Here is a 15,046-nt window from a genome sequence, read left to right on the forward strand (position 1 = left end):
ATTGAAAATGTATGGAATAAGAATAACAAGTTGTTATTTTGGCTACAAGGTTGTCATGGTGATTTTTTTTTTTTCTTGGATAATATTTCTCCATCACCTCAGCACTGAGGAGTTGACCCCCTCGCAGGTGGTGCGCACACTGCTGCCTCTTCTCCTGGAGAGCAGCACGGAGAGTGTAGCTGAGATCAGCAGCACGTCTCTGGAGCGCATCCTGGGTCCTGCAGAATCGGACGCCTTCCTGGCCCGCATCTACGAACGCCTGGTCACCGGCTGTTACAACATCATCGCCAGCCACTCGGACCCCAATAGGTAATGACCTGGATTCTTAGCCCATCAGACCTCAGAAAAGTGTTCCCAATGTTATTGTATTGTCAAGTCATAGCCATAGTCAAAAGTAGAGTAAGAGTGATATGGCCCTCTCTGGTTTGAGAACAGCGTATCACCCACAGGTTTATGAACCCCAATGTAATATTTTCAGTCAATTTGTCTGTATAGTCAAAATGCAGTCCATTTAGAATATAGGCAGGCAAATGCAGGACATTGAGGAAGGTATAGATAATTTCTCTATGGGGAATTTATTTATCAGACCAATTCACCGGTCATTTAATCAAAATCTTTATATGGTGGCCATACAATTCCTATCTTTCTTATTTCAGTGGTTTGGATGAATCGGTGCTGGAGGAATGTCTGCAATATCTTGAAAAGCAGCTTGAAAGCAGTCTCGCCCGCAAGGCTATGGAGGAATTCTTCTCATTCAGGTAACTATTTAGACCACACAGCACTGTGCATTTAACATGTAATTGGTTTCTGATCGTTATCAGAAATATTCCTCACATGTTTAACACTCATGCCATTATAAAATACATTGTTCACATGTTACATTATAGTTTGATTCAACTGCTTCATATACATTTATTTTTGTTTCTTTACAGTGGTGAGCTGGTCCAAATTATGATGGCAACAGCCAATGAGAACCTATCTGCAAAGTTCTGCAATAGGGTGCTGAAATTCTTCACCAAACTTTTCCAACTCGGTAAGCTTACTCTTATTGAAAATCACACCTGTGTGAACTGAGTGGTGCAACTCCCCTCTCCCCCTGTCTCTCTCTCTCTCTCTCTCTCTCCCCCTGTCTCTCTCTCTCTCTCTCCCCATGTCTCTCTCTCTCCCCCTGTCTCTCTCTCTCTCTCTCTCTGTCTCTCTGTCTCTCTGTCTCTGTCTCTGTCTCTGTCTCTGTGTGTCTCTCTCTCTCTCTCTCTCTCTCTCTCTCTCTCTCTCTCTCTCTGTGTAATTAGCAGGCAACAGTGCAACACTATCTCGCTCTCTCTGTTTCTGGCACAACAGCGCCACTTTTGCCCCTACTGCGACTCATAGTCACATAGGTGAGGACATATTCTAAGGGACGGACGGACATTGCTGTTCCTTGGAGTGGTTGCACCACTCAAAAATTGTACATTTGTGGGAAATTCTAATCCTAGAATGTAATACTGTGATGTGGTGCTCAACAAAAACAAAATGTGACAAAACTTGATTCTGCACATTCAGTAGAAAAGTGCATCATACATGCCGAGTGATGCTTTTCTTAGGGGTTGTGCGAACTATAAGTTGGTTACTAAAAATATATAATATGGTGCCTCAAGCAACTAACCTCTCACCGTGATGTATTTGCTGTCGTCCCCAGCGGAGAAGAGTCCAAATCCCAGCCTGCTCTGCCTATGCGGATCCCTGGCTCAGCTGGCGTGCGTGGAGCCATCACGCCTCCAGGCTTGGCTCACACGCATGACCGCCACCCCGCCCAAAGACTCAGAGCAGCTGGAGATTGTTCAGGAAAACCGACAGCTCCTGCAGGTGCTCACCACCCATATTGTGCGTGACAACAGCCAGGTGGGAGAGGGAGTGTGCACGGTCCTCCTCAGCACACTCATACCCATGGCAACAGACATGCTTGCCAATGGTGACGGAACAGGCTTTCCTGAGCTCATGGTCATCATGGCCACTCTGGCCAGTGCTGGCCAAGGGGCCGGTCACCTGCAGCTGCACAGGGCTGCTATTGATTGGCTGACTAGATGGTAAGCAGTCAGAAATGGTGCAAATTTTAGGGTGGCAGATTTGAAGAATATTGTTGGTACATATGAAAATACAACACTAAATTAATACAAATTCAAAAGAAAATATAGATAAAATAAGGGATATATGCAATATGTAGGTGATTTATTTTACCACACTTGATCTTAGCCGAAAGAAAGATAAGCGATTGGTGATTTATTTTTTCATAACTAGATTCATCATGCAGGTGTGTAAAAGTGCAACATTGGGTATATTCTATAAATATAGGTCCAGTTTCTATACACATGCTTTAGCAGAATACGTTTGTCAGCCGTATTTGCACAACAATGTTTTCACCTACTAACTTAATTGAAGCATCAAATATTTAGACTGTTAAGGTGTATAACCAAGATCTAACTTTTGCAGCAAGAAGTATTTGACCCAGAAGAATGTTGTGGAGAAAGTGAGTGCAAATTTGACCCAGGGCAAGGTAGGTAGTCCAGCACTACACTGTAATCTTTTACAATTATTTATAAGATTTTCAATTTTTGTAGACAAACAACCCCACATATACCCCACCCTCCCCGGTTCCATCACAAAACAAGACAACAACAACAAAAAAGCAACAATAAAATAAAATAAACGGGTAGTAAAGGATATAAATACAATTAAAAAAAATGCCTTTTACTAGATTAAGGGGCTACACAGTGAACCAAATTACATGTAGGAAAACACTTAGGACACATCATCAAAAGACAGTGAATCGGAAGACAGTGAAAGGGTGAATTCAAGGAAAGGGGACCAAGCCTTTACAAATTTCTGGCGAGATTTGAACCTGTTGTATCTGAGCTTCTCCAATGGTATAAAGGATAGAACATCCTTGACCCAACTTGTAAATGTTGGAGGTTTATCAGATTTCCAATTGCGGAGAATAAGTCTCCTCGCTATGAAGCTATGAAATTGGCTTGGGGAGAGGTAATTGGTGCATCGTCGTTGGGAACTCCAAATATAGCAGTTATCGGGTTGGGCGCAATTGGCATATGACAGATGGTTGAGAAAGCATCAAAAATACTATTCCAAAATGGTTTCAAGGAAGTGCATCTGCATCCCCAGAACGTATGTCCAACAGAGGCTGGCTCCAGATGACATCTTATACAAGTAGAGTCAATGTCAGGATAAATTTTAGATAGTTTTTCTCCAAACATCTCAAGTTTGTTTTTATTCTGTGTTGATGTTCAGCATGCCAGCATACTGGAGTGTTCGTGCCACATCATCTCCTACCTGGCTGATGTGATGAACGCCCTGAGGCAGAGCAGTGGCCAGGGCTCCTCTGCTCTCCTGGTGGAGGGAGAGGAGAAGGCCATGGAGGTGGACTCGGACTGGGTAGAGGAGCTCGCTGTGGAGGAGGACGATTCTCAGGCTGAAGACTCTGTAAGAATCGCTAAACTCAATTTGTCTTGTCTGCCTGCATTGGCAGAGTCATAAAATAACATGATTAAAATATTTTGAAATTGTGTACGAAAAAACATTCTAATGTTTAAAAGTAACATGTAAATGAATGTGGAACATGTTTGTGTTGCTTTGATAGGATGAAGACTCCTTGTGTAATAAACTTTGCACCTTCACCATCACTCAGAAGGAGTTCATGAACCAGCATTGGTAAAACACATGATTGAGATCAGATCCTTTTTCTCCCTTAAGTGTGTTTATATGTGTGTTTTTCTCAGCATTTCTGTAGTTCTGCCATAACTGAAACAGTTATTCTTTTACCTGTTCTGAACAATGTTTCCAACACAGATTGTAGTATCCTCATAATAACTCTACTCTTTTCTTTCTTGTCCATTTATTTACATACAAGGCTGTGTAAGGAAACAAATCAATGAAGATGTAAGGTGTTCTGTCTTGGCTTATCATGCAGACCCTTCACCTGGTGAATGATTTAGCTTAGTTTGGAGTCCTAGCCAACCACGGGCGCCCAGCTCAGTCTTCTGCCTTGCTCCTCTTGTTCCACAGGTACCACTGTCACACCTGTAAGATGGTGGATGGGGTAGGTGTGTGCACAGTGTGCGCCAAGGTCTGTCACAAAGACCATGAGATCTCCTATGCCAAATACGGCTCTTTCTTCTGCGACTGCGGTGCCAAGGAGGATGGCAGCTGCCAGGTGAGACCGAATACCTCAGGTCACCATGGGAAGAGAACGACAGCGGTAACTTTGGCTTGCAAATCATTCCCCCATTCATTGATTTCCATCACAGTCCCATTTCATTTGATCAGGGTCCTAGCTAGTGTCACATGTTAAGGTCAGAACTCATTCAGATAAATTCTTACTAGAGTGTTAGTCCTTTCTGTGTTCATTATTCTTTGCACATGTGTTTGCTCTGCTTAGTGTACAAAGTTGTAAATTACATAAAATAGCCACTACAATGTTTACATTCATGGCTATGGCATTCTGGAGATCTCTCCGTCTCCTTGTGCCTTTTAAAATAAATGTTCTGTTTTGACTTGATGGTTGGTTGCCTTAATTCCCAATAATAGCTGTCATTTCTTGTGTAAAAAGTCTGTTAATTCATTATCTTATTTATCATAGTTTGAATTGTAGTTTGAATTGCCATCTAGCACATCCTCACACACCATCCAGTTGACCTGCATTTTTACCTGGTTAATCAGAAATGTTTAAATATAGTCAAAAGACAGCAAAACAGAGATGCTAACGTAACTATCCATGTATGAAAAGCTTGTTTGACACAACAAAATGTGTATATGCATTTCTTTCTACCATATTCCTCTCGTGACTGGCCCCTTGCCTTCTTGGTCTTGTCATCCCTACAGGCCTTGGTCAAACGCAGCCCAAGCAGTGGAATGGGATCCACCCTCAAAGAGTCGTCGGCGTTCCAGAGCGAGCTGCGAATGCCCGAGAGCGCCATACGCCACCAGAATGCCTCGCCCTCCGACAAGGGAAAAGTCACCATCTGTGATGGCAAATCTGGTGATGAGGACAGGCCGAAGAAAAGCAGCGTGTGCAAGAGCATCGAGGGCTGCCAGGAAGAGCTTCTGACACAAGTGGTGAGGGGCAGGGTCCTTGTATATCAGTCCGAGTCGTGCAAGATTTCTGTGCATGTGTGTGTGCGTGATTTCTTTCTTTCACTGTCACTCTGTGCAGCTTCTCTCTGTTAGTTATTAATCACCGTCTCTCTGATTTTCTTTGGTGACTGAAAATATTGTCCAGGCTGTTATAGTTACTAGAGATAGAGATAGATACTGTAGAATATATTTCTAATCATGATCAGTAATTGGTCCCCAACCACGTTGTTCGCATGAGTCCAGTCTTTTGGCTCTCTTTGACTCGTCCTCTTCTTCCTACATTCCAGCTGGGGTCGTCCACTGCAGCAGTCGTTCTGGAGATGATCATCTTCCTGATGGATGCCATCCAGACAAACTTCCAGCAGGCGTCCGCTGTGGGAAGCAGCAGTCGTGCCCAGCAGGCCCTCAATGAATTGCACACCCAGGACAAGTCTGTGGAGATGACCGACCAGTTAATGGTATGATGACATAATGGGTATTGTTTGGGCTTTCTTTTGATTCCATGTCATTTGTCAAATCATTGTAATTCTTGTAGTATTATGAAGTTTGTTTGATATTTACACCAAAATCCATAATCGTTCCACCCCTAACCATGGATGATGTTGAAGACTAGATTACAAAGGGAGCACATTAAACGAATTGGTCTCCTTAGTGAAATGTCCTGTTATTTCCCTAAGGTGCCCACGCTGGGCTCCCAGGAAGGAGCCTTTGAGAACGTGCGTATGAACTACAGCGGTGACCAGGGCCAGACCATCCGGCAGCTCATCAGTGCCCATGTCCTGCGCCGTGTGGCCATGTGTGTCCTGTCATCCCCCCACGGCCGCCGCCAGCACCTCGCTGTCAGCCATGAGAAGGGCAAGGTGTGTGTGACTGAAATCAGTTGTAAATCATTGTTAACCCATTAAGACATGAGGCTGATTCTAAGCCAAAAGAAAGTCTTCTAAATCAGTTTTCTGTAATGCCTCATGTTTCTATATCAGTGGTTCTCAAACTATTTCATGTCAAGGACCTCTAGAATTGTATGTATTTGGCCACCGACCCCCATCTGAAAATGTTGTTCCAGGGACCCCCAGAAGCAAAGATTTTAGTTCAAAATTAAAGAATATATATTCAAAGATTTGCGCCACATTTTCAGGTTTTTTCAAAAATAGCAGATTAGCGAGGCACTCGGTGCTTGTAGATCTGCTATTTTTCAATAGCTAAAGTATAACATAATGCTTAAAACACCAAAAGGGTTCCCGTCCTGAATGGGTTAAGACATGAGGCCGATTCTACAAATGCCGTCTAAATCAAGACTTTTCAAAAATGTTGCAGATGTATAAACTTGTGTATCTGCTATTTTTGAATAGCAACACAAAAGACTAAAATGCAAAAAAAAAAAAACACGGATGCTTTACCGGTTTTAATGGGTTAAAAATGACAAATTAATCTCTAATCTAAATCTGTCAGTGGACTTAATGGATCTCTAAGAAGCACTAAAGAGGATATATTCAAAAATGTAACTGCTCTTCAGTTACACTGAGAATATGCTATGGATTCATTCAACTTGATTGCATTTCAGGGTTATTTCACCTTTGAGTTTATTTCAAAGCTTAGACTCATTAGCCTGGAATCCAGCCCATAGACCCCACCCACACCATGAGTGAAGCTTCAGTCTGATAGGCCATAGACACACATTACTTTCATAAAAGTACATATAGCGAGCTCCTTAACCTAGTGTTCGGTCTGATATCCCCTTAAATCCCCTTTTTTTCCTCCTGTTTTTCCTCTACTTGACAGATAACAGTTCTGCAGCTGTCTGCCCTCCTGAAGCAGGCTGACTCCAGCAAGAGGAAGCTGACACTGACCCGCCTGGCCTCGGCACCCGTCCCTTTCACCGTCCTAAGCCTGACAGGAAACCCCTGTAATGAGGACTACCTGGCCGTGTGTGGTCTCAAGGTCAGCGTTTACTCATTGATTCATCTAGATTGATTTAGATGTTGTTCCCCGACCTCACTTTCTCTGCATCAATCTCCTCTCCACTCACAGGACTGTCATGTTCTGACGTTCAGCAGTACAGGCTCCGTGTCAGACCACCTGGTGTTGCATCCACAGCTAGCCACTGGCAACTTTATCATCAAAGCTATCTGGCTGCCAGGCTCTCAGACTGAACTCGCCATCATCACAGCTGACTTTGTTAAGGTATGTAGGATTTAGTGTACCTTTAGCCTTACTAGCAGCAGAGTTTCCTAAGTACAGCTACACTATATTGGTCTTCTACTGGCTGGATTGCCATGGAATTCAACATTTCAAATTTGTAACATGCCGATTATCTTTGTTTCCTAATCCTTTCTGATCAGATCTATGACCTGTCTGTGGACGCCCTCAGTCCCATGTACTACTTTCTGCTCCCGAGCTCCAAGATCCGGGACGCTACGTTCCTCTTCAATGAAGAGGGGAAGAACATCATCGTCATCATGTCCTCGGCAGGCTACATGTACACCCAGGTCATGGACGAGTCTAGCAGTGCCCAACACGGCCCATTCTACGTCACCAATGTGTTGGAGATCACACATGAAGACCTAAAGGTTATTTAACACTAGTTTCACACCAACTCTAATAACTAACAACTCCCATAACTAATGTGTTGATTTGCGTCAAGTTATTTTTTTAGAAGCATTGGTAATAGAATGCATAAATAGAGATTGAACTTGAATTTCTGGAATTTTTGTCCAAAAGTAGCTGAGAAAAATCACTTTCATGCATCCTGTGCGTAGGTTAATTTAACACTGGAAAGTATTGTGTAAAAAAAAAAACACAATTGTATGGAGGACAGACAAGAAACACACATTGTCATTTTAAAATGCTGATTGCCACAAAACATTCTTCCTCTATTTTCTATGCACGTGACTGCAGGATAGCAACGGTCAGGTAGCTGGAGGCGGCGTGTCAGTCTACTACTCCCATGTGCTCCAGATGCTGTTCTTCAGCTACAGCCAGGGCAAGTCCTTTGCCGCCACCATCAGCCGTAGCACCACCGATGTCCAGAGACTCTTTACCATCAACATCAAAGGGTAACTGAAGTCAATCATAACCATTTCATGTATAAGTGATTTCAATACTAGAATGAGATCTGGTATAAACCACTGAGCCTAAATACTTCATTGATCCCCTTAGCCTGGCCCAGCCGGCATGCTTTCTGGTCTAGAGGGGTGGGCGTGCTTCTAGCAAGAGCTGGAAAAATCTCTCTCACTCCTAGACCAGGAAATGTCTCATGTTCTCCCAGGCTTTTATTTTCGTTCGCTACGGCTCAAAAATTGAAAGCCTGGGAGAACGTGAGACACCGGGGCTAGGGTCCCCTTGGTGACCCCCCTCGTTTTTACAGAATGTTCACCTATTTTTACAGAATGTTCACCTATTATGACATGCCCAAAATACGGACGCTACCTAGGGTTCAAGTGATTTATGGTTGGTTACCAGAGTACCAGAGTACAATAGACATACTGGCCAGTGGCCACAACCACTCATTCTGGTTCTCTCCACTCCGTCCCTCTCTTCACAGCTCAAATGGTGGCAGCAGTAAGATGTCTCCTGCTCTGTGTCAGTGGTCTGAGGTAATGAACCACCCAGGGCTGGTGTGCTGTGTGCAGCAGACAACGGGCATTCCTCTGGTCATCATGGTCAAACCAGACACCTTCCTGATCCAGGAGATCAAGACATTGCCTGCCAAGGCTAAGGTGAGGGTCAGATCAGTGCCTGATATGGAACACTGAGCATAGTTGTGAGAAGAACAAATATATATATATTTTTTAACATGATTTTAGTAGTAGTGTATAGTTGTAAACGTACAAGATATACATTTTACACACTTCTTTTAGGGATTATCAAGAGGCCTCTAAAGATGAGCATTTGGTTTTCACTGAACTGGCACAATATGACACACAACACTAATCATGGAACTATGTATGAATTTGCATGTCGAGTTTTATTATTGATTGGACTCATTGCAGTGTCATTTCTTAGAATTAATATACCTCTTTTTTCCCTTATCCTCAGATTCAAGACATGGTGGCTATCCGCCATACTGCCAGCAATGAGCAACAGCGAACCACCATGATTCTGCTCTGTGAGGATGGTAGCCTGCGTATTTACATGGCCAATGTAGACAACACGTCTTACTGGCTCCAGCCCTCACTGCAGCCCAGCTGTGGTATCAGCATCATGAAGCCAGTACGCAAGCGCAAGGCAGCTGCTACCAGTGAGTTAACGGGACAAGATGATGCTTTCCTAGGTTCTCATATAGATCCACTACTTTAACTGTTTACCAGAGACGGTCAAAGTAGAACAGACCCAGTGGTTCGATGCCAATGCTCAATCGCCTTCAGAATGCAGAATAGCCAAACATATTTGTTGCTATGAAGAATAATCCTCGTCTAATGCAGTATTTCCCTGTAAAATTGCACTCAAAGTCTAAAAAGTAAAATAGTTTGGGCTGACTGACAATATTTCCATCACTGAATACATTTGTACATTCATTAAATCTTTCAGTGTGTTCAACTATTTTCTCTTTTGATTGCAGCCACACGGACCTCCAGTCAGGTGACCTTCCCTGTGGATTTCTTTGAGCACAATCAGCAACTGACAGAAGTGGAGTTTGGTGGCAATGACCTGCTGCAGGTCTACAACGGACAGCAGATCAAACACAGACTCAATTCCACTGGGATGTATGTCGCCAACACCAAGGTATGAGCACTAACACATACTTTGTGCGTGTTTTGTTGTGTATGCATTCATGCACAACAGTCTTTCAATCATGCTCAACAATCTTTTAACTATATTAAACACGAACTACATCAAGCTATGGAAAGCCAGTTTAAGAATTTACTCGCCTAGCATTTCAGATTTTCCACATGGTTAAATTGCTAATGAATGGCTTGTCATTAGAAGGGGACCCATTCACAGTATATGACTCTTCACATCCTAGGGTGGATGTTTGTTGTCAGAAAACCATTAATTCTGTCTTCATCATGTTCTTGCTGTGCAGCCCGGCGGGTTCACCATAGAAGCGGTCAACAACAACAGCTCCATGGTGATGACAGGGATGCGGGTACAGGTCGGCACTCAGGCCATCGAACGGGCTCCGTCCTACCTGGAGCTCTTTGGTCGCACCATGCAGATCAACCTGACTCGTGCCCGCTGGTTCGACTTGCCCTTCACTAGAGAGGAAGCCCTGCAGGCTGACAAGAAGCTCTCCATTTTTGGTAAGAAAGGCAGAGACCTCATACCGGTATACCTTCATATATATAAGACATTTAAACGTGTCGTGAGACTTGAAAAGTACGTAATTGAACTATTTATTTCGTTCTTCCCTCAAAGTTGGAGCGTCCGTTGACCCGGCTGGAGTGACCATGCTGGACTCCATCAAGATTTACGGTAAGACCAAGGAGCAGTTTGGCTGGCCTGAGGAACCGCCCGAGGACTTCTCCTCCGCCTCTGTCAACAACGTCTGCAGCCCCAACCTCAACCAGGGCAACGGCTCATCGGATGGCGACGTAGCCACGCCCACTACCACCAGTGGCAGCGTACTAGAGAGGTAAGGGGAGGCATGTTTTAGGACCAAACATGGTTGGCATCCAGGAATCCCTTTTGCGACTCAGTTTATGCTGATAATCATAATAAAAACTATGTTTATTTGTTATGTGTATATTTATAGTGTAAACGTATATATAACGTATATCTAAATAGAGATTTTTGCAGGCTTTTACTAAAGACAAATTGTAGCTTGCTGCAGCGAGTCTGTTTATGTTACATTATTATTACGAGTGTCCAATGCATGGCTACTGACCACGATGTCATCTTTTCTCGCATGCCTCTCTTCTGTTAAACAGTCATTTATTCTTTCACATGTGTATTTCTTTCTGTGAACCTCACACTTTTTTGTTCTTTTGTGTTTTTTTTTTCTTTTGCCCTCCAATTTACAATAAAAAAGTTGTGAAACTGAGTCCTTATCCACCCTGGACCGGTTAGTAACTTGCCCTTTCTCTGCTTGTGTGTCTGGTTTGTGCATGGTTGCCAGTTTTGTGTGTCCATGCTTGTTAATGTGAACATGTCATATGTCATCAAAAGGTTTGATCTTTTAAAATTAAGAGGGTGACATTTTATTTTTTACAATGATGTTTATTGTGTTAACTAGTATTGTTAAAATTATTCAAATTTGGCTTAAGCACTTCTCCTTTACTGTCCTTTGTATTTTAATACCAATTATTGTGCACTTCTATACATCTTTGTATATTAATTAATATACACATTTTAAGAAGGATATTTTAAAATAAAGTGTCTCCCATACGTTTGAGCTTTTTCTGGTGATGCAAACATTGTTGACTGAAATTTGTTCAGTTCAAAAATTACTTAAAAAAAAAAATTATACAGCACTTGCACAGATTGCATCAGGCTGTGATTTTATTTGTTTTACACTCTTTGGCCGAGTAATTTTAAATTTGTTTCTGCAGTGGAGGCAGATTTTGACCATTTGTCTATTACAGATTGGTGGTCAGCTCCCTTGAAGCTCTGGAAAGCTGCTTTGCCGTGTGTTCCTCCAGTGAAAAGGTAAGCGGAGATTTTGGCTGAAATTTGACAATTTACCGTACTTAGTTTAGTACGTATTAGATTAGCAATATTCACTCACGCTCATCATTTCATTTAAGAAACTACTCAAATCTGTAGGGAGAGTGATCTGTGGGACTGTGTCTGTTACTTACTAACTGTCGGTAGGCCTCTTTTCCACTGGGGTTGGTGTTTCCACTGAAAATGAATTGGTTCAGAACCCTAAAAGTTGGTTAGGAACTGGAACAAAGTTATTTTGGTGGGAAAGGGGCCTATACAGTGACTTTGTGGCTTTCTTTATCTCCATCTCTCTTTATCTCCATCTCTTTTTTTTTGTACAGGAAAAAAACAAGTCTGCAGCACTAGAGCTGGCTACCCTGCTCCTCTCCATGCCAACCCCAGCTGGTGTACAGCAGCAGACCAAAGGACTTCTGGCCAGCTTGCATACCAGCCGCACGGCCTACCACAACCACAAGGTACAAACTGCAATAATTAAACAACGTTGGTCAGAGTTGGCTAAAGACAAAGTAATTGATTGTATTTACTCAAGAAATCAGAAGAAATCATCTGGAGTAAATGCAGATGATTTAACAGAGAAGATGTCCACAACCAATGAAGACCATAACATCCTAAACCAATTTCAACTGAATAATTCCAACTGGTATGGGGTAAAAGGGGGAATGCTACAAGCATAGATCACAGACCCCATATCGGAAGCCCTGGCCTAAACAATAATCTGTATTATTTTGAGACCATTCCGATATCGATATGGCCAATTCCGATTATGCTACCGATTAATGTGCATCCCTACTATGGCCGCTTCCCTTCTTTAGGACCAGTCTTTGCTGGGTAATGCAGTGCAGTGTCTGAACAGTTGCAGCCGTGAGGGCAGAGAGCTGGACCCCGATGTCTTCCAGAGGCTGGTGATTACGGCTCGTTCCATCGCCATCATGAGACCCAACAACCTGGTCCACTTCACAGAGAGCAAGCCACCGCTTCTTGACTCTGGTAGGAGACTATTTGAATTATCTCCAAGAGTGCTCTATTAATGTTTATATTTATCATAAGGTAAAATGTAAGTGGAAAACCAATGATCGCTCCTGAACATTTCCATTCTTAACTTTGTATAATTGTTAACCAGAAATGGACGAAGGCCCAAAGCCAGGGGAGATCGACACCTGTAACTTCATCATGCAGCTGATGAATAACTTCTGGAAACTCCACGCCCTCAAACCAAAGAACGCCTTCCTGGCTCCTGCCTGTCTGCCAGGTAAATGAAAACTCTGCTTGATGGTTAGCTTCTCTGCTCATGTCCTGTGGAGAGCAGCAGATAGATGTCTGAAGGACTGAACTAATGTGGCTCAAATTAAAATCATAGTTGCTTTGCAAGGTACAGCATTATGATTATTGATAATTATTTATGATTTGTATTACAATAATTATTTTAGAATAAAATTATGACAATTACATTTATTTATTTAAGATTTCTTACTGCCGTGAACTGTCTAAAATAAATGAACAGAAATATATTTTGGGCACACTATCTATACCATGATCAAGTGGTTGTTCACTCTCTGAAATTGTTAGTCTATAAGAAGAAGAAGAAAAAAAGACTGTCAATGTTTTGCTCTTCCAGGTCTGACCCATGTAGAAGCAACAGTAAATGCCCTGGTGGACATTATCCATGGATACTGCACCTGTGAACTGGACTACATCAATGTAGCCTCCAAGATATACATGCAAATGTTGCTGTGCCCAGTAAGTATTTGTAATGGTCACATCCCCTGGAATTAGAGGACGTGAGTTATTAAAATGTGACCAGGGGTTGACTTGACACTAAGGTCTCAGAGACACTCGCTCGTCTGGCAAGTACAGGCCAAGTTCTACTTGCCCAAAGTCATGCCCACTTGCCTGAAAAGTAAATAAAATTAATGTTAAATCCAATCGATAACTGCAGAGTGGCACAGTCACTTTAAAAACAACCTGAAAGCAAACTCCACATTTTATTTACTTGCCACGGGCAGTCAGGCAACCGTTAGTGTCAACCCCTGGACTGTCTTATCTAAGATATGATATGTTGTATATACAAAGAGAAGGAAACTTTTGTGAATAACGTATTTAGAATAGGTCATCTGATAGCTGGTTGTCTGCCATAGTCTCTGGTACACAAATAAACGCAATATATGCATGTTTCTGAGAAACACTTACTTTTGTTGTAAACACATTTTCTTCTTTCTTTTTCAACCAAGGATACATCTGTGAGCTTTGCCTGTAAGCAGGCACTGATTAGAGTGCTTCGACCAAGAAACAAGCGGCGCCATGTGACCCTTCCCTCTCCACCACGCTCCAACACTCCCATGGGTAAGCACTAAGCATTATACATACTCTCTGCTTCTTTTGACATCCTGTAAAATGCTATAGCTTGATTTATTCTTTATTGCTGTAATGCATTGTAAGCTTACAGAAATGTTATGTTCAGCGCACGACACCAGCATAAAATGTATACGTATGCAAAGTATATTTCAAGCATAAACCAGTATATGGATGATGGCAATGCATTGAGTTTTATTCTTGATTCATTATCTTTTCAGGAGACAAAGATGACGACGATGATGATGATGCCGATGACAAGATGCAGTCTTCAGTGCTGACCGTGGATGAGCACAGAGGGGAGAGTCAGGACCACAATGAAGTGGACCATGGAGACTTTGAGATGGTGGTGAGTAAATCTTCTTCAACTGAGTTTGGATGCTGCAGTCCATCTGTGGCAACAAATACATTTTAGAGACATTGCTTTTGTGGCACCGCAAGGTGGTGTTTGCATGTTTTATAGGACAGGCATAATTTCAAGTAACTTTTGATTATTTGAGGTATGCTTAAGACCAGTGAATTTGCAGTAGATATTAGATTGATATTTCTTTCTTCACCTCCATCACGGCCTAATCTCAGTGACTAGCTGCTTCCCATCTACCATCGTAAAAACATTTGTTTATTTTATTTATTTATTTTTTTCAGTCTGAGTCCATGGTGCTGGAAACGGCAGAGAATGTGAACAACGGTAACCCATCCCCGCTAGAGGCTCTGCTGGCAGGCGCAGAGGGCTTCCCTCCTATGCTGGACATCCCTCCCGATGCAGACGATGAAACCATGGTGGAGCTGGCCATCGCTCTCAGCCTGCAGCAGGATCAACAAGGTCGACTCTGTTCCTCACTGTGCTTTTTGGGGGGATTTATGCCTTTTTTAGGTCAGTAGGCTGACAGGAAATGGGGAGTGACAAACACAGCAAAGGCCGTGGACTCAAACCCGCAACGCGATGTCGGGCTACATTGTAGATGGACAG

General features: G+C 42.7%; 1 protein-coding gene across 14 annotated transcripts in view; it reads left to right on the top strand.

Moving 5' to 3' along the window:
- Positions 1-15,046, top strand: part of ubr4 (ubiquitin protein ligase E3 component n-recognin 4) — a 66,092-nt gene that overhangs the window by 22,931 nt on the left and 28,115 nt on the right. For 6 of the 14 annotated variants that reach the window (XM_083769918.1, XM_083769928.1, XM_083769926.1 and 3 more), the window contains 29 exons: positions 103-309; positions 657-758; positions 933-1,033; positions 1,679-2,066; positions 2,470-2,533; positions 3,283-3,474; positions 3,632-3,702; positions 4,057-4,249; positions 4,873-5,106; positions 5,412-5,582; positions 5,802-5,984; positions 6,904-7,062; positions 7,153-7,305; positions 7,464-7,691; positions 8,020-8,177; positions 8,666-8,840; positions 9,160-9,361; positions 9,683-9,846; positions 10,148-10,364; positions 10,480-10,696; positions 11,093-11,125; positions 11,646-11,709; positions 12,048-12,182; positions 12,540-12,714; positions 12,848-12,976; positions 13,343-13,464; positions 13,956-14,067; positions 14,298-14,425; positions 14,722-14,899. In XM_083769918.1, coding sequence (XP_083626044.1) covers positions 103-309; positions 657-758; positions 933-1,033; positions 1,679-2,066; positions 2,470-2,533; positions 3,283-3,474; positions 3,632-3,702; positions 4,057-4,249; positions 4,873-5,106; positions 5,412-5,582; positions 5,802-5,984; positions 6,904-7,062; positions 7,153-7,305; positions 7,464-7,691; positions 8,020-8,177; positions 8,666-8,840; positions 9,160-9,361; positions 9,683-9,846; positions 10,148-10,364; positions 10,480-10,696; positions 11,093-11,125; positions 11,646-11,709; positions 12,048-12,182; positions 12,540-12,714; positions 12,848-12,976; positions 13,343-13,464; positions 13,956-14,067; positions 14,298-14,425; positions 14,722-14,899 — 4,655 coding nt within the window. The remainder of the gene's footprint in view (positions 1-102; positions 310-656; positions 759-932; positions 1,034-1,678; positions 2,067-2,469; positions 2,534-3,282; positions 3,475-3,631; positions 3,703-4,056; positions 4,250-4,872; positions 5,107-5,411; positions 5,583-5,801; positions 5,985-6,903; positions 7,063-7,152; positions 7,306-7,463; positions 7,692-8,019; positions 8,178-8,665; positions 8,841-9,159; positions 9,362-9,682; positions 9,847-10,147; positions 10,365-10,479; positions 10,697-11,092; positions 11,126-11,645; positions 11,710-12,047; positions 12,183-12,539; positions 12,715-12,847; positions 12,977-13,342; positions 13,465-13,955; positions 14,068-14,297; positions 14,426-14,721; positions 14,900-15,046) is intronic. The other 8 variants (XM_083769927.1, XM_083769919.1, XM_083769921.1 and 5 more) reach the window with 3 other exon arrangements.

The sequence above is a fragment of the Protomyctophum parallelum genome (assembly GCF_964188405.1).
Source record: "Protomyctophum parallelum genome assembly, chromosome: 7".
NCBI lineage: Eukaryota > Metazoa > Chordata > Actinopteri > Myctophiformes > Myctophidae > Protomyctophum > Protomyctophum parallelum.